Source organism: Athene noctua, chromosome 18, assembly GCF_965140245.1.
Source record: "Athene noctua chromosome 18, bAthNoc1.hap1.1, whole genome shotgun sequence".
Lineage (NCBI taxonomy): Eukaryota > Metazoa > Chordata > Aves > Strigiformes > Strigidae > Athene > Athene noctua.
In genome coordinates this window covers 11,818,985-11,837,426 of record NC_134054.1, presented here as the reverse complement: position 1 = coordinate 11,837,426, position 18,442 = coordinate 11,818,985, and the positions used below count along the sequence as shown (strand labels likewise).

The window sequence follows — 18,442 nt, the reverse complement described above, 5'->3', positions numbered from 1 at the left end:
AAACAAAAGAGAAGGGGACAGGAGGAGGCAGGAGAGGGAATACGATGAGCCCCATCTGTAGGCCAAGAGGTCTGTAGCTGGCAAAGCAAATTATTCCCAGGTTGCGCTGTTCGCATCTTTAAAAGCTTTGGGCTGTTTCTCAGATCAGCAGCTTCAGGACTGCCAGTGATCAGGGGTGTGATTCCATTCATAATTCGTAGCTCAGAGCATCAATTTAGAAACTTCCAAGCGATGGGCCTCGAAGCTCTCGGGACATGAATTCAGGGGGGTGGGATGCGGTGGGTCGCTGAGTTTTGCCGCAGGTGGGGGCTGAGCTGTGGGAGAGGCTGCACGGCCCTGCCCGAGCGAAGCGCACGAGCCCAGCTCCCGTTCTGCACCCTAACTGCAAACCCACAGCTCATCCTCGCGCCCTGAACCGCCACAGAGCGAGGAGAATCAAGGTTAGGACATGTTTGATGGCGGCTAAATCGCCTTTATTTTCCCATTACAAATTCCCTTTGCAGTTTCTGTGGAAAGCCCTTGGGGTTTCTGTGGGGATGGATGTTTGAAAGGAGCGGCTCTGCTTCAGTCCAACGCCCCCACGCAGGGGCTGAGCCCAGCTGGACTTGAGCCACCAGTTTCACAGGAATAACATGGATTAACTCGGGCACGGCCCGGGGTGATCTCAGCCCCATCTCAGCCCTCTGGCAGAGCTCTCCACAGGGGGATGGAGCAGATCACCCAGCACTGGAATCGATTTTGGGGAAAAAATAAAGCGACAAAGTTCAGTTGAGCCCCACATAACCCTCCCAGCCGAGCCGTGCCCAAGGCGGGTGATGTTCAGGCTTTCCAGGAAGCCACACCACGTAATCCCACCCTCCGGCCCCTTCACCAGTGTCCACCAGCTCCTGGGCCCCTTTGCCAGGCTGAGCGCAGGCCCTGCGCCGAGCCCCAGCCCCTCTGAGCATCTTCCACCCATCCCATCCCCAGGGGGTGGCCCTGCACCACACAACATGCGCCGGGGACCCCCGGTCGGCACCTGCAGCCACCCAGAAAAACTGAGAAAAACCCAAGGGAGCCAAATCCATGTTCGCCCACAAACCTCTGTCCTTTCCATTTACTTTGGGGAGCGACGCCAGGATGACACGGCTAACAAAAACAATCAAAACCATTTTCAAAGGACACTCTCTTCTTTCTAAATTACAGGGGAAAGTCATCCAGGGCTGAAATTTATGCATTAGAGTCAGACAAAACTTGTTGATCTCTGGTGCTCGGAGGCCGTGTGAAGGAGAGGTGGAACGCAGCCTGTGGAAGGGGGGACGATGCCGGCGCAGCTCTCGCCAGGCTCCTGCAGAACCGTCCCCGTCCACAGCAGGTCCAAGCCCCAGCACAGCACGAGGCCGCCCTTTGGCGTCAACTCCAACATCTCTGCTCCCAGCCCCTTGGCAGAAGCACCTCTGCGACCCTTTTGATCCCGGATTCCCGGGTGAGGCGGCTCTGTGCTGCGCACGTCCCGCGGCAGTGCCAGGGGGGGTCTTGGGGAGCCTCCCTGGGATGAGCCCCGGTCCTCCCACCCCACGCCGGGACCCACGCTTCAGCAGCAACTCTGTTCCCCTATAGCTTTGCTACAACCATGCAGAGCTGAAGGACCATCTTTTAGATATTTTTTCAAAAAAAATTAAATGACGCAGAAGAGATTCCCCCAGGCTGACTACGGTGGGAGCGCGGTTGTCGCGGCACCTCACTTGGTGCCAAGCAGGACAGTCACGTCCGTGGTTACAGCTCGATGAGCTCCCTGGGCAGAATCACAGCCAGGGATTGAAGTCTCCAGATAACCAGCACCGGCACCGTGCTCCTCACCGGCATCGCTCAGGCCGGACGCTGTGCACATGGGCTTCCCCGCACCCACCTTGTACCAGAGAAGAATTAAACGAATGAAAAAGTGCATGTCTGCAAGCCAGACAAGGGGATTCACAGAAAGAGAGAAAGGGATAAGTGGAGACCAGATAAACCAGTTTAGAAAAGCCCCCAAACTGCTGCTCAGGACACCCTGGGGCTGGCACCAGGGCAGGGCAGGGGAGATGCCTCCTCGGCTGGGGGATGCCACCGCCGGCTGTGCCACCACTGAGCAGCCGTGGTCACCCGCCCAGAGCTGGGAGTATCTGTCATGTATTTATTACACATTAACCAGAAGTTTACAAATCTTGGGGCCAGCACGATCATTTTCACATTTTTCACATTCTTTCACATTTTCACGCCTGCCTGGAGAGCAAAACAGCAGCCGGAGCCCGGAAAAACCTGCCGCCCTTTGAAACACGCCTGGCTGTGCCAAGCTGTCCCCTGCCAGCACCCGGGGCTCACACCCCACCCGGGACATCACAGCTCTGATCTCCAGCCCAAACCCGCCCGGCGGGCCTGCTCTCCCGCCAAAAGCCCTGCAGACATCCCCATCCCCGCTGCGAGGAGTGAGGAGATAAGGACAGGGCGGGCACCTGCTGTTATCCCAGGGCTGCCCTGGGGGCTCCCAGCATCACCCCTCGCATCAGCCAGGCTGAGTTAGGGAAACTGAGGCAGCCATGCAGAAGCAAGCGCTCAAGCTGCATGTGGACCCCACGGCTGCCGAGTGACGTGGGATGGGGACGTGTCCCCACAGCCTGGCTCGTGGCGCTGACCCCGACCCCGCCGGGGGATGCCTGGCCACAGCCTGGAGAGGATGAACAGTGGCACATCCTGGCAGGGACAGCCGGTCTTTCAGAGGAGAGAAAAAAGAAAACCATGTTTTGTTTGCAAATTAACCACGCACAGATATCTTTTTTTGGTACGAGCACAGCAAAGGGCAGCAGGTGCCTTCTGAGGGGCTTATCCGTGGGGCAGAGGCTGCCCGAGCTCTGTGTCTGCCCTGTTAGGGCTCCTCAGTCCCGGCATGTTTACCAGCAAAGCTCTGTTCCCGGTATAAAGTCCTGACAATGCTCTGAACAGAGTCAAGACTTTATTCCAGGAAAAGGTTTTCTACTGGAATAGTTTATACTAGTTTCCCTAACAGAATAAGCAGCACCGACAAAAACATAGTTCTGCAGATTTACTAGGATTTCTGCCAGCTCCTGAGACAGGAGAATGTTTTTCACCCATCTAACTGCTAAGTCTTTCAGAGAAAACATGACACATGCCGAGCAGGGCTGGGCGAACCCCAGCAGAATAAATGAACTGGAAGTCCCTGACCATCCGGCGGCAGAAAGCAGGGGCCCGCGCTCCCTCTCTGTTTGCAGCCCGCCCTGTTTTCCAGCTCCTGGCTGATTTATGCCCGCTGACGGGACACTTGCTCTCTTCTGCTATGGTTGACAGAACCCCCAAGCCCGCCCCCCCCCACGCACCCGGGCTGGGAGCGGTGCAGAAGCCCCTGGGAAGATGGAGAAGCAGGTCCTGGTGCAAGCGGCTGCCTGGCACTGGCCAGACCCACAAAGGATGTGCCGGGGCAAAGCGTCCTGGCAAGACACGGCCAAGTCCTCTCCGAGGCTGGGCTGCAGCAGGAAAAAATCCACCCAAAGTGGGCAAACAATATGGGGGGAAAAAAGGATTTTACAGCGGAGCTGGGAAGCTGGTGAGGCTGCAGCCACCAGCCCTGTCCCTCCCACAGGGCCCCTCCAGCCCCCATCGCTCCCCAAAGCCTTATTACACTTGGAAAGCCCAAAGGAAAGGAATGAGAAGGTGAAGCAGAGACAGATGCAAAGCACTGACAAGAAATACCAAGGAGTAAATCGCCTTTGTTTTTTCATGCCAAAGATATTTGCATTCTTATTTCTCCCCTGGAGGCACAAACCTCTTTTGTTGTCCCATAACCACTTGCACTGTCGCTGCCAGGAAGAATTACAGCTCGGGAAGGGTGACCCATTCTCAAGGAAAAGCTTGTGTAACGGGATATCAGCCCTTCGAGGCCAGAAGAGGTGGTTGGCCTTTACCCGTTACCCCTGAACGGCACAGCCCGGCGGAGGAGGGGGCTTCCTGCAGGACGGGACGACAGGAGGCTCCCCAAGGACACATCCTCGTGTCACACATGGCTCCCCATGGCCCCAGCGCCTGCATTTGAGCTTGTTTAGGATGGGACTGCGAGGGGTGAAGCTGATAAAACCTCCCTGCAAGAACAAGAGCACCAGCAGCTTGCTGGAGGCGGCAGCCGTTGGACCAGCATTGCCATGAGAAACCAGCAGCAAGCTTCCTTGAAGTGACTGAGCGAAAGCAACAGCTCGTTGGTTAGATTTGTCAGAATTTTGCCTCCGCTGCCCACTACGCTCACCTGTGCTGCCCATTGTAAAAAAAAAAAAAAAACCCAAAAAAAACCCAAGAGAAGGGACTCCAGCCAAATCAAACACAGCAGCCCTTGCTGACGGGTGAGGCGCTGAAGGAACATTTTAACCCGGGCAGCTTTTCCAAGGGTACAAACCAGAATCACCAGATTCCACTTTAACCCAGCAAATTTTGGTGGGGTCCTGGGCCAGCATGGGAGGGTGGGCGAGGAAGGGCCTGGCCACTGCCTCACTCGGAGCCCTCTGCTACTGCCTGTGGGCAAAAGTCACTCACTCATGAGCCCCGAGGAAGGGTGCGAGGCTCCAAACCCCCCCGGCAGCGTCCGTCCGTGCCCGGCGCATCGAAGCCAGCACCGGGTGGTAGCGGTGGCTGTGGCACAGCGAGCTGGGAAATGCAGTGCTGTCAGGTTTTTTCCTCTGTTGTACTTAGGAAAATTTAGGGGAAACCCTAGTGTGTCCCTCACTTCAGCTCCATCCCCCTTTGCCGAGTGCTGCTGAGCCCCGCGCTCTCCGCGCCAGATGTCTGACCCCGTCGCTGCCACCCTCCCCCATCCGTGAGTCGGTCTCACCTGCTTCCAGTTTGACTCACAAATCGCTAATTTTAAGTTCCCTACGTAAAGGAGATGTTCTCCCCTAAAACTGCAACGTGTGCTGCCCACAAGGATGGAGCACGGAGGGTTCCTCGGAAGCAGTGTGCGGGGCTTCGGCGTGTGCTCAGCCCCGTCCCGGCGGCTCCTGTCCTGTCCCCGGCCCCTCGCCCGGCAAACGGGACGGCCACTGCCTGCTCCGCTGTGAGCCCAAACCCGGGATGCTCCGGGCACCGTGTCCCGCTGTGGGCCCAAACTCCGGATGCTCCCAGCACTGAATCCAACTGTGGGCCCGAACCTGGGATGCTCCGGGCACAGAATCCCAGCTGTGGGACTAAACCCAGGATGGTCCCCAGTACCACGTCCTGCTGTGGGCCCAATCCCGGGATGCTCCCAGCACCAAACCCCTCTGTGAGCCCAAACCCGGGATTCTCCCAGCACCGCATCCCGCTGCGAGCCCAATCCTGGGATGTTCCTGACACCGAATCCCTCTGTCACCTCAATCCTGGGATTCCCCCAGCACCAAACCCCTCTGTGACCTCAAACCCGGGATGCTTCCGTCACCGATCCCTCCGTGAGCCCAAACCCGGGTTGCTCCCAGTGCCACATCCCACTGCGGTGGGATAAGGGAGGGGGGAAGCAGGCAGCTGCCCCCCGAAGGGCCTGAAGCACGTGGGGTTCCCCTTTCCCCGCACCCCAACTCACACCACCCCCCCCGTTTCCCATCAGGAAATCGAGGCCATTCCTACAACCCCAAACCGTCAAAACTTCGGCACCAAACCGCACCGGGACCCCAGAACCCCCACCGGGACCCTCAAACCCGCTCCCCGAGGGCAGAGCGCTGGGGGCTCCCCCCCCCCACGCCGCGCTCCTTGTTCTTTGGAGGGGGGGGGCGGACCCGCAGCGCTCCGGCAGGTGCCGCCGGGGATGGGGGGGGGGGGGGGGTTTGGGGGTGTCAGCGGGGCCGTCGCGGGGGCGGGGAGCGGGGCGGGGGGGGGGTCCCCGGCGGCAGCACCGCCCCTCCCCGCCGCACACGCGGAGCCGGCGCCGGGGCGAGCCGGGCCCAGCGCGCACATGGCGCTGCGGAGCCGCCGGCGGAGACCGGCTCCAGCCGGTATATAAAGGGCTGGGAGCGAGCGCAGAGGCACCGCCGCCGCCGCGGGCAGCGGGAGCAGCAGCGGCCGGCGGGCACCGGGGCCGCCTCCTCGTCTTCCTCCTCCTCCTCCTCGCCTTCCTCCTCCTCACCGAGGGTCGCCCGCCCGCCCTGCCCCGGCCATGGGCAGCCCTTAGCCCCGCCGCAGCACCCAGCGCCGCCCGGTGAGTGGAGACTGTCTGTGTGTGTGTGTGTGTGGCTTTGTTTGGCTCTTTTTTTAAAAAAAATTATTATTTTTCATTTTTTTCTTGCCTTTTCCTTTCCCCTCCCCTTTTTCCGCATCCCTTTATTTTTAGCTGGCGGCCCCGGCCGAGGAACCGGTGCGGCGGTGGCGATGCAGAAATCAGGTCTGAAATGTTCCGAAAGTGATGCAGGGAAGGGGGGGCCACGCCGGGTCCCTGAGCTCAGGCATTTGAATTTTTAATTTTTCCCCCATCGTAATTTAATTTTTAAACGTACGCAGTGTACGCCAAGGTTTGTGGTTTGTGGGGTTTTTTTTTTGTTTTTTTTTTTTTTTCCTTCTCCTTCTAAATCGCGTGCTTCCTCCTGATCCAATCTCCCCCCATTCCTTATGCAGTGACACATCGATTCGCTGCATCCCCGTTGTCTCTCTCACGGAGGGGGGGGGGGGGGGGAAATCCAGGCACTTCCCACAAAGTTTCGCTCCCGCCGGGGCACACGGGGGTGGTCCTGCCTGTGCCCCCCGCCCTGCCCGTGCTGCAGCAGAGCCGCGGCGCGGGCAGCACCGGGGGATGCTGGAGCCCACGCCTGGCTCCATCCCTCGGCAGAAAAGCCCCCACGGGAGCCGGGCACCAGCCTTGACCCACCACGAGCAGAGGGGTCAGTGGGGTGCTGACACACACCCCCCCCCCCAGCTCACGGGAGCCTTTGGGTGGGCCCCTGCATCACCCACCCCCGGCAGGCTCCCGTGGGGCCGCTCACGGGTCCCCGGTGGGTGCCGGTGTCACCGGGGACGCGCACGCACTCGCCTCGGTCCTGCGTGAGAAGTTCCCCGGTGGGACGGGGAAGCGCTGCCGGAGCCGCTCTGGCTTCCTCCGCTGCCAAAGTCGTGCTGCTGAGCGGCGGCAGAAAATGGAGGAGGGAAATGCCTGGTGGCTGCCGGGGACGGCGGCGTGGGGAGGAAACGCGCCGCCCGCAAGAGCCGCAGGTTCACGCTGTGCCCGGGACACGGCGGGCGTGGGGCCGGCGACAGCCCACGGGGCGACAGCCCCCGGCCACCTCGCGGTCCCCTCCCGGCGTGGCCGCTGGGAGCCAGGGCTTCACCCCGGGACCGGCCGCGTCCCCCCCCCCGCGCAGGTGTGACGGTGCTCGGGTTCAGCCAGGAGCCCCCCCCTTGCCCCGAGCAGGACAGAAACTGCCCCAGCACATCCCGGGGACACGGGGGACACGGGGACCCCCCTGTGCTGTACGGGGTGGTCCCCCCCACCCTCCCGGCTTCAGCTCCTCCCGCCCCGGGGGGTGGCGGTGACCCCGAGAGCTCAGGGGACAGCGGGGGTGACCCCCAGCAGCGGTCGCCGGGACTTTGTTGTGGGGGAGCCCTGGAGCGGCCATTCTGGGGGGCGGGCAGGCTCCTGTCGCCCCCCAGTGCCGGTGGGTGTAGGGCACCGCAGGCTGCGATGATGGGTTGTGGCACTGACCAACCCCACAGTGAATGGGGGGGGGGTACCGAGGTGTCACCGGGAACCCCAGGCCAGGCTGGGATATGGGTGGGTGCCCCTGGGGTGTTCTGGGGGGGTCCCCCAGCCCCGCTGAGTCCCGTGGGGGATCTTTCACCGACTGCATCCATCCCCGCACTGAAATACGGGTGACGGCTCCTGGGCGCTGGGTTTTGCTGCTGGAACAGCTCGGCCGGGTGCTGAGTGCAGAGTTTCTGGTCCTGGGCTCAAAGGGCACCAGCAGAAACAAGCCCTGTGGGGTGACAAGGCAGAAACTTCAGCCCAACTCCTGCCTTTAATCCCCCGGCAGCACAGGGACCGGCTTAGTGGTGCCTTAGGGATATTACAGCTTCTAGGCTGTGCCTCTTCCAGCAAAAATCGTCTTAAACTGATGCCTGGCTCTTTCTCCCCTCTTTTCCAGATCAAAAATGACTGTCAAAGCTGTAAATATGCCGTGCACCACTCCAAATGTTTATACTAAAGTGCCTGACGGAGGATGGGGTTGGACAATCGCTTTTGCTTTCTTCTTTGTGGAAGCTCTAACGTACGGCATTATAAAATCGTTCGGTGTCTTCTTCAATGACCTAATGGAAAGCTTTGACGAAACCAACAGCAGGATATCGTGGATAATATCCATATGTGTGTTTGTACAGACCTTCACAGGTAAGAGTAACGGGCATTCGGGTGGGAGTGCAAGGGGGTGGTTGTACTGCTGACTCAGCGTGTGTGGACCCTGTACCTGGGATTTTTTGTGTCTCTGATGGCTTCATTCGAAGTAAAAGCCATGAGGCCCAGAGGCTGCGAGCTCCTGAAATACCAATTAACAGCTGTCTCAGCCCAGCAGTCCCGCTGAGCCCCACCTCGTGTCCTGCTGTGGTACGGGGCCGTGTCGCTGACCCTGGCCCAGCCGTTCAGCTCTCGCCAGCAAGGGCTGAAAACAAGAGATCTGAACCCTAACTCTAGTGAAAAGAATTAAAACTTGAGCCTCACTGAAATCCACTGGTCTGTGGATGTTGCTGCAGGTTTGTCTCAAGCTGCCACACACCCGTCATAGTCTCTTCTGATGAATTTTTTTAAAATTTTTTTTTTTTGGCACATCCTGAATGCTGCGAGCTGTGCAGTGCTCCAGGGTGATGCTGTGCTGTGAGAGGGCAGGGGAGGTAGGATGTCACAGGGACTGGGGTAGGGGCATGAGGAGATGGGAGCTGGTGAAGTTCCTGACTTGGGTGCTGACCGCTGCTCTCTTGCTCTCCCCCCCATCCAGCTCCTCTGTCAACGGTCCTCAGCAATCGCTTCGGTCACCGCTTTGTGGTGATGGCTGGAGGGGTGCTGATCAGCACCGGCATGGTCACTGCCTCCTTTGCCCGCACTGTTGTGGACATGTATGTCACCATTGGTGTCATCTCTGGTGAGTTGTCCTCTTCCTGTACCCGCCAAACGCTTCCCGCTCTCCTGTGGCTTCCTGCAAGCGTGGCTCTGGCCTGGGGGGTCCGGCTCCCCATGACACGGAGAGCACTTGAGAAATGCTGCTGCCCCTTCCGAGCTGAGCTCGCCCTCCTGGCAGAGGTGCTGAGCTAGGCTCAAGGCTTGGCTTTCTGCCCTGGCTCACCCTGGGGACCACCCAGGGACTCGGTCCCGCAGACCGCAGCGCTAGCGCGGCTGCACCGATCGCTTCTCACTGGGATTCCTGGGGAGAAGAAAGCTGTTCACGGGGTCACATCCTCTAACCTCTCCCTCTATCTCTTTGCTTTTTTTTCTGGTACTTTTCCCCTCCTCCAATCTGGCCTCGTGTCCGTGGGCAGGAGCTTGCCTCGCTTCAGGGAGCAATTGCTACAGGCTCCAACTCTGTAAAGCAGATGAGGTCCTTGAAGTGGACCCCAGTGGCTGTCGGGGAACAGAAGGCATTATCTAGCAGATTTGGGAGGTTGGGTCTCTTGGTTTTGTTGTGTGGTTGTTTTTTTTTTTTTTCTTTTTCCCCCTCCAATTAAAAAAAAATAACATTCTGGTTTCCCCAATGATTTTCTTCCAGGGTGACTTGCTGAGTTGGCCGAAATGATACTGTAATCTCGCCACTGGGAAAGCTGACTTAACGTGTTCTTGCATCGGTGTTTCCCCCTCCCTTACTTGTTGTTATGGCAATTTTTGGCATTTATTCACAGGCCTTGGATACTGCCTCTCTTTCCTCCCGACTGTCACCATTTTATCACAGTATTTTGACAAAAGACGTTCGCTGGTCACAGCAGTGGCATCTACAGGGGAATGTTTTGCTGTTTTCTCCTTCGCACCAGGTACAGTGCCCGAACGTTGTGAGTTTGTACGTGCATGCCCAAAGCACAGTGCTGCTCCAGGCCTTTTCCCAAGCAAACGGGAGCCAAAGACCCATCGATACCAGGGTGCTCGTGACCTCCCCATGAGCTGCTGAAGCCCACAGGTGGTTGCTCACGTAACCCAGGGGCAGGGTTACAAGCAATCCTAGAGACTGGTCCAACAATGCCTGAGCCCTCCCCGGCATCGCCTGCCAGCGCAGGACGTGTCTCACTGATAGGCAGCCCAGCGGGTTCCCTGTATAGATCTAGCAGGCTAAAAATAAAGACTGAGAAACTCCCAGCTATTTAAAACACGCAGTGCACATAACTGCTCCTAAAGGTTAGTGGGCTTGTGCTCAGCACAGGGTGCCAAACCGCTCCAGCCTTTTGGGGACCTGTCCCCGGGGCAGCACGTCCCTGTCGCTGCCCTGTCCTCTGCAGTTCAGGTGCTGTGCTGTGCACGCTTGCTTTCAGCTAATACCCGTTGCAAAGCTGCTTTGATTGCAAATGAAGGCTTGTAATTAAAGCAGTGACATGCACCTTTGAGTAGAGCTGAGAGACTTCCTCTAGTAGCTGGTTTCAGGGTGGGGTTGGCTGAGAGAGGAAACTCGAATGTTGAGTTTGCTCTCATTCACTAAAAATAAAACCACCTTCGTCCTCGTGCACCCCAAACTCACTGGGACCTCAGAAGTGGCTACTTAGAGGGTAGCCTCTGTTAGTCAGATGTTAAATCCAACTCGTAGCTCTTTGCTGCAGCCGATGGGAGGAATGTGGGTGCCAGACCCCCGGGTGGCCCTGGGCAGGATGGACCAGGAGGGACCCCTGCTCAGCCTCTGCAAGAGCTGAGGTGCTTGGGACCCTCCAGTGAGGAAGCTCCAGTCACTTCAGTAGCTTTAAATTCAAATAGCTCCTTGGTGTGTAACTACAGGCTTTTCTAGTTACACTTTCTTCTTCTACCCTCTTCCCTCAGCAATTACTGCTCTGAAGGAGCAGATTGGCTGGAGATACAGCCTCCTGTCTGTTGGGGTGCTACAGCTGAGCATTGTCATCTGTGGATCACTGCTGCGACCCATTATCATCAAAGAGCAAGAAGAAGTGAAAGCACAGCCTCCGGAGGAGCCCACGGAGACAAAATACATGCTTGAAAATGAGCAAACACGCACCTCAATAGAGTCTATAGACTCAGGAGTAGAAATAACTACCTCACCCAGCAATGTGCCTGGAAACACCAAAGCAGAGCCGAAAAGTGAAGAACCAAAGGAAAACATTGAAAATGACAGCACCCCTCCCGAACCAAAAACCAAACTACTGGACTTTTCTGTGATGAGAGACTACAGCTTTATCTGTTATGCATTCTTTGGCCTGTTTGCTACCCTGGGCTTCTTTGCTCCCTCCCTCTACATCATTCCCCTGAGTCTCAGCCTTGGCATCAGCAAAGACCACTCTGCATACATACTGTCTGCCATGGCGATCGCAGAGGTCTTTGGAAGAATTTCGGCTGGCTGGGTTCTCAACAAAAAGCCCATCCGCAAGATCTACATCGAACTCATCTGCGTTGTTCTGCTGTCTGTAGCGTTGTTTGCCTTCCCTTTTGCCTCTGAGTTCTGGGGCTTGATGACATGTAGCATATTTTTTGGGTTCATGCTTGGAACCGTAGCAGGCACACATATTCCCCTCCTGGCAGAAGACGACGTGGTTGGTATCGCAAAGATGTCTTCTGCGGCTGGAGTCTACGTCTTCATACAAAGCTTAGCTGGGTTGGCTGGACCACCCCTTGCAGGTAACTCTAAAACTTTCATCTTGGGTTTTTTTTTTTTTTGGTTTATGTTTGACAGCTGTTGGTGCTGATCTCTGTCTAGAGAGTGTTCTGGCAGTGCTAATCACAGTACTATGCTAAAAGCCCTGCAACTAGTATTAGGAGACTCTCGGAGCCAGAAGGCTGCTGCAATGCAGCTCTGCAGAGTCCCACAGATGAGGCAGCCTCCACCGAGGAACCTCGGAGTGAAGGAAAATACTGCAGTGCTACCCTGCTCCTGTTAGAAACCTAAAACTGGCATCACTTCAGGCTCTAGTGAACAGTAAAAAAGAGTTGCTCTCGCTGTGCTTGTGTTTGTGCCATACGCTGCAGAAAGGTGAAGTCTCTATCATAATAAATAGATGCCTGATGCATCTTGGGCTTAGCATCCCCGCAGTGCCCAGAGGCTTCTGACTTGCCTGAGATGACGCTACGTACCCCTGAACACAATGTTTTGACTTGTTAGTTTTCAGGGAGCATCTGTTTGTCATTGAGTATCTTTTGATTGCAAATAAAATGATGCAGTGGCACCCGGATTAAAAATCCTGTAGGAGGGATGGATGGGCAAGGGGAAGAGAGAGAGTTGGTTGTGGCTAACTGCTGTGAATGTGTTTTCTGCAGGTGTCTTAGTGGATACAACACAGAACTACAGCTCAGCCTTTTACTCTTGTGCTGCTGGCATGGTCCTGGGTGCTGTGTTTCTGTCCCTGGTGAGACCATGCAAGGCTGGGCTGTGCCACCGCCAGCAGCAGTGCACAGAGGAGAGCACGGCGGAGGTCGTTCTGGAATTACCAGATGACTTTATTGAAATGGATATTGGAAAAGCAGAAAATTCAGGAAAAGGCTGCGATGGTGCGGCATAAAAAAAAAAAAATCGGTTCCTTCTCCGTTTAATGTATTCGGCGTAAGACTGGGGGAAACGTCAGCTCTGCTCCACGTTTTAAAACTACATTCTGAAGGGAATGTGAAATTTTAAATGTGAACAGTTGCTACCAACTCTTTTTTTTTTTTTTTAATTAGAAAGAACTTTTTTAACCAACAATGGAAAGCTCCGTAGAAAATACGGAGAGCCACATAACTTCTGTCTAGCATGAAGATGTGATGCACACTCCTGCTTTCTTGATAACAAGCATAGGTAAAGGTTCAACTGATCCCAGAAAAACTGAGAACAGCCGCAGCAGAAGCAGCTCAGCCTCTGACTGCCCTTACCCCATCTCCTATCGCAAATTCCATGCAGACAAGAAACAGATGATACAAACTGGAGACGAGCATTGCGTACGCCACCAGTAGCCAACTGAATCTTCTTCTGGAAGAATATGGACTCATGTTTTAGACTTGAGGAGGAGGCTAGGCTAGATAGCTGACTTAATTAGAAGAACATTAGCAATGGTTTAACTTGAACGTCACAAATGCTGGGAAATAGGAGGCTCCGTATGTCTTTATGGCCAGTTATTACTGCACATATTTCATAAGATCATTTTTCTTCTCCTGATTGGTATCCTTAGAACCGTTTTCTATTGACAGTCAGATCTGATGTACTGTTTCTAATTTAACTAGTATTTATTAATTTATTCTAAGATTGTTAAAGGAGGTTAGCTTAAATAACTGGAGAGGAAAAATCATCTTTTGCATAACGGAAAGCTGTCCTTGTATCAATCTCTTCAATACTTATCTTGTATTGCTAGCTTGTGAAATTGTTGGGAAACTTACTCTTACAGCATAGAGTGTAGCTGTTTTTAATAGGTAGGTCTTAGGTAACCCAGTTATTTAAAAAGGAAAAAAAACCCAAATAATAAACTACAGATCCAGCATCTCTTTCCATACGGCCTCAGCTGGGGTCACTGGACCCAGCTCTGCTGCCGTAACCAGCCCACCCCACAGGGAAGATTTGGCCCAGTATGTCTTAATGTACCCGAAACCTTCGCTTACAGGTGCACAAGGAAATCTTGGCCGCATCATCGCATGAATGTGGAAACGCCCCCCATAACCCGGCTCCTCGCAGTCTGCTCCCTGCATCTGCCAACTGTGGGGGCCTGGGGTGGCTGCTCTGAGCTGTACCCCCTTCCCCAGCTCTCTCTGCTCCCCCAAAGTCAGTGAGAGGCTTTTTTTTTTTTTTTTTTTTGCTGCTGACTTGAGAGAGAAATGAACCAGAGCCTGTGCACAACGAAGGCATGAAGGTTAGGATAAAAGACAATGTGCTAGCTGTTCATTTAGTCTTAATGGGAGAGATTCCTACTCATGGTGACACAAGCTTGCTTACCCCACCTATATGCATCTTAACGCCTCTAGGCAACTCAGGGGGACAAATAAAACAAGTCTGTTTTGGTTTGGAAAAACCCAAACCAACATTTCTGTGTATTTAAGTGGAATCATGCATTAACTGCTACGCTGACCCGTCTGTATTTTACCAGCCATAAAAATGTGGGACAATCTGTTTAAAGAAAAAAAACAAAAACCACACCTCTTTTTGGGAAGGTGCTTTGATTTGTTTTTTTCTGTCTTAGATGTCCAAAAAAAAAAAAAAAGAAAAAAAAAAGGAAACAGGCACTCTTGCAACCAAGTGGCTAGAGCAGTTCATCCTCACTGCCCGAGACCTGGGGTCTCGTGTCCTTCCTCTGCCTCAGCACTTTATCACGGCCAGCAGAACCTCGCTGCGTTGCACCCAGGACTGGAAGACCCCTTAACTGAGAACTAAAGTTTTGTGAATCAGTGAGTAAAGAACAAATAATGATGTTGCATTAAGGTGTGCTTTTTATTTATTGTTAATTTATGATACTTCAAGCATTTTGGTAAATGTTCTGTAGACTATAATTGTAAGATTATTGAAGTCTTTGTGATACGAGACCTCACTACAGCACTTTGCTATTACAACTCTGCTTGGAAGTGGAACAAGGCCTCCAGGTTTTGCGTGTGTGTGTAAGCTCCCTGTTCTGCAGATTTGCGAGGTTCTACTGTAATTTTTTTTTTTTACATGACAATTCCAATACAGATCAAATAATGTTTGTCACTGACCTCACAGTACGTTTCTGTTCCTGTCTGTGTCGCGGCACGAGCAGGGGAGCAAGTGAGTATGTGTGTGTGCGGGCGCAGAAGACCCAGAAGCCAGGCTTTAATGCGTTCAAAGCAGGATTTTCTGATTTGTTTGTAACGTATCTAGTGGACTCTGGAAATACTCCAAAACACTGAGTTTTGCAATAAATTTTTCTTTTTTTTTTTTCTCCTTTTTTTTTTTTTAATAAAGAAAATGAAAGAAACTTTGCTCCTCTCCCTCTTCTCCATCCCCAGGGTGAGGTTGGGGCGGGTTGGTGCAGGGTCTGGCTTGCTGTTTCTCCTGCCTGAAGGGCTGGCGGCAGCGTGGCCATCACATGCCACTTCCTCAGCCTGAAGCAGCCTGTTTGCCCTGCAAATTGGGCAATCCTACGCTCTTCTGAAGGGGGTTGCTTGGAAGCTAGTAGATGAGTGCTGACCTCAAGGGTACTCTTGTAAACCCTTACCCGGGGAGGCCTGATTAGAAGGAGCCTTTTCTTCTGCTGATTGGTAACTGAATTGGTGGCACTTAGGAACATTATCCTCATGTCTTCAAGAAGCATGCAATCATGTAATTATTTTATCATCTCTGAATTGCAGAATACTTTCTTCATGCCAGACTAGGCGGCTCCTGTATCAGAAATCAAGCTACTAAATAGCAGGATAGTTGCACTAAAGGGCAATTTTCTCTCCCTCAAACCTTATTTCTTTTTACACCCTTCCCTGCTTAGCCCATAACTCCCAGCATCATTAAACCCTACAAGGGGTAACACTGCTGTGCTGCTTAATTCCAAATGCATGTATTAGACTTGCAAAAGAACTACTTGTTGAAGGAATCATCATGCCACTGATACGTATTAAGTGCGATTTGTTTTCATTATGGTTGCAAAAGTCCTAGAACAGAGGTGATCACGCACGCAAGCGGCACAGAATTAACACAAATACCAAAGTCCCAGGAAGATAATCTGTCTCCAAATTTGACTCTGGCTCAATTACAGCAGTGAACAAACATTATTTGCAACAGCTTCCTCAAAAACAACCCCTCAAAAAAACAGAAAAAAAAAAAAAAAGGATTACAAAGGCTGCACACTGTTCACATAAATAAAAGCACGTAAAACTGTAACACTATCAGATGTCTTCCTGCACAGAAACAATCTTGGGTAATTTTTCCCACCTGGTTTAAATTAATTGCCCACAACCTCCTCTGTTCTCCTGCTACAAAGGCATTAAGGCCAGAACAAAATAGGATAAGAATACTTGTTCAGAAACACTGTATATCTACTTTGTACCAGTAAATAAGAGGGCAACGCAGGGCAGAACTCGCTTCTGCAAGCCTCGGTATTCCTCTCAAAAGTGGTTGTATAAACTCTTGTAGTCAATGAGGGCAGTGCCAGCCAAACATAAATAAAGGAAATTACACAAGGTCAGCTTGCAGAAGGACAGAAAGCCCTCGGACCATAGGTTATCTATCCTTTCTGAAGCAGAAAGGAAGCTGTACAGTAGGTTGGTTTGTTGTTTTGGGGTCTTCTGAGAAGAGATAAACCCATTTTCCCATTTGAAATTAAGAGGAAGGGCAACCTCCTGTTCTTCTTCACTTATTTTAGATAAGCTGACATCAGGTACTTCAGGGGACAAATGAATCTTTACTTTTTTCCAAAACCAGTTTAGCTCAAGTAGGTGCTTACAAAACAGCTCGAATGTTTTAATGCTTCCCTTCAGATGTTACTTGTTAGCATCTGAGATCATAATTTTCCAGCTGCCCATAGTAAACATGACCTGAATTTCGATGGTGACGCAAGCCCAAGCAGCGGCCTTCCTCCCTCCCTCCTCAAAGCTCATCTTAAAGGTGCTTCACAGGTTGGGTTTAGAAAAACATCCCTTTAACTTCTGGCTCGGTTTGAAGGCTGAGAAAGAAAGCAGTGCTGCCCAGAGGAATTATTTTAGACTTGATGTCCACAGCAAAAGACAGGAGCCCTGGTTCCCCCCAGCACACCGCAGCGGCAAGGCGTGGGAAAGGCTCCCGGGCATCCCGAGGCGGTTGGAGAAGGCGGTTTGCAGCCGCCATGCGTGTGTGCCTGCCCCGCTCCAGGACACCTCTGGGGATCCTGGCAGCAAAACACAGAGCTTTCCCCTCCCCGGTTTCACTCACATGGACTTTTACTTGCAGGATTTGCAAATTCGTGGTTGCGCTTGCATAAAGCTCACTCTTGCAAATTGCAGTAAGTCATCTAATAAATCAAATGCAATCCCCCACCCTCCTTCCTACTGCAGCTGTCAAGCTCCAGTTACAACAATTTGTGGTAAAATATTACTCACCAGCACTTTGGCCCGTGTGAGCAGCTCTGCCTCTGTAAAGACAGCCCCCTAAATCACTGCTTTGTCACAGAAGCCACAAGCATAACCAAAAGACTTATTACACACAGACATTATGAGAATAAGGCCGAGGAGACAATAGTTTCCCCCGCTTCCTTTTTGTCAAAGCTTTCATTAACGTTGTGAATGTCTTATTCTACTTTATCCACCGCCGGCTGCTTGCCACAGTCACCCTGGCAGAGAAACAGCCCAAACCAGCCCCAAAGGGCCTGAGCAGCAGCAAGACCGAGTCGGGCGACGGCAAACTGGGGTGCTGAGCAGCACCCTGTGCTCCTGCTTCAGCGATCTGCTCCCCCCCAGCGATGCCGGTACCCCCCCCTTCTGCCTCTCCGCTCCGCTAATTCACTTTAATCTCGACCAGTTTGTGTTTGTGCTATGGGAAGTTAGCAAAATTAGCCTTTTTAAGTATTTCAAGCACATCAAGGCTTTTGCATTTTGCTGTTGATGTGGCTGGTTTGGTTTTCTGGGTTTTTTGTTTTTGTTTTTGTTTTTATGTTGCAAAATGAGACAAAGACCCAAAAACACCAGCAAAGAGTGAAGGACATCTGAGAAGTTTTACCTGGGCTTCGAGGATGGCAGGGGACAGGCACAGGGGGGCCTGGGCAGCCAGCACCAACATTGCCAGAGGGGCTTTCCATTCCCACTGCTGCCCAGTAGCAGGGTGATGCTCCCACCTAAGCCAAGCAATGTCCTAACTCCTGCTGAGCATCCCCCTAACCCCCACCAAGCATCCCCCTAAACACCATCCTGGGGGCTGAGCAAACAGGGTCACCTCTCCTCTCAGTGTCCAACCCCCAGTTCAGCACACGCTGGCCCCCACGCTGCGTGTGATGGTAGGGAAGGTTTCCTTCAGTGGGCATAAACCGACTGTAAATTAATGACTAAATAACGCAGTGACGGATGCACAGATCGCCTGGAGGATAGGAAGACATGTGGCAAGGTCCGATTCTGACACTGCCACTCGGCCAAGCCTGCTGCTGAAGCCTTTTATCTGCTCCCAGGCACTGACCAAAGTTACACAAACCCTTCCCCTCGCAGCTCTGCATCCCTGCCTCTTTCAGCTGGCCGGCCCTGGCAGCCAGAGCGCAGCGGTGACCTGAGGACACCTCGACACGCACGGCCACTTCTACTCAAGAGGCAGAAGCCGCAGGCAGGAGCTGGCACTGCACTGCCCACACCTCGGCATTCCCACATCGCACTCTCCTAGAGAGCTCGTACCTGCCGAGAAACAGGCTCTTGTTTGCA

The 18,442-nt window shown here is 53.4% G+C and overlaps 2 protein-coding genes across 4 annotated transcripts in view; one reads left to right on the top strand and one right to left on the bottom strand.

The window, feature by feature from the left end:
* The window catches only part of ARSG (arylsulfatase G), a 34,778-nt gene extending 27,446 nt beyond the window's left edge, over window positions 1-7,332 (bottom strand). For all 3 annotated transcript variants that reach the window (XR_012634771.1, XM_074922045.1, XM_074922046.1), the window contains exon 1: window positions 7,010-7,332. The gene's annotated coding sequence lies outside the window, so the exon portion shown is untranslated. The remainder of the gene's footprint in view (window positions 1-7,009) is intronic.
* Window positions 5,901-15,042, top strand: SLC16A6 (solute carrier family 16 member 6). Its single transcript, XM_074922044.1, has 8 exons — window positions 5,901-6,184; window positions 6,317-6,367; window positions 8,118-8,359; window positions 8,961-9,104; window positions 9,856-9,984; window positions 10,973-11,782; window positions 12,419-12,627; window positions 13,754-15,042. Exons 3-8 carry the CDS (start codon window positions 8,125-8,127, stop codon window positions 13,892-13,894), a joined length of 1,668 nt encoding a protein of 555 aa, XP_074778145.1. The 5' UTR covers window positions 5,901-6,184; window positions 6,317-6,367; window positions 8,118-8,124; the 3' UTR covers window positions 13,895-15,042.
* Window positions 15,043-18,442: the final 3,400 nt, after the last annotated feature.

Bases quoted from the DNA above. Each gene is read 5' to 3' on its own strand.
- SLC16A6 (XM_074922044.1), top strand. From the start codon at position 8,125: ATGACTGTCAAAGCTGTAAATATGCCGTGCACCACTCCAAATGTTTAT. The intron at 8,360-8,960 runs GTAAGAGTAACG...CCCCCCATCCAG, and splicing joins GTTTGTACAGACCTTCACAG to CTCCTCTGTCAACGGTCCTC. The intron at 9,105-9,855 runs GTGAGTTGTCCT...ATTTATTCACAG, and splicing joins CACCATTGGTGTCATCTCTG to GCCTTGGATACTGCCTCTCT.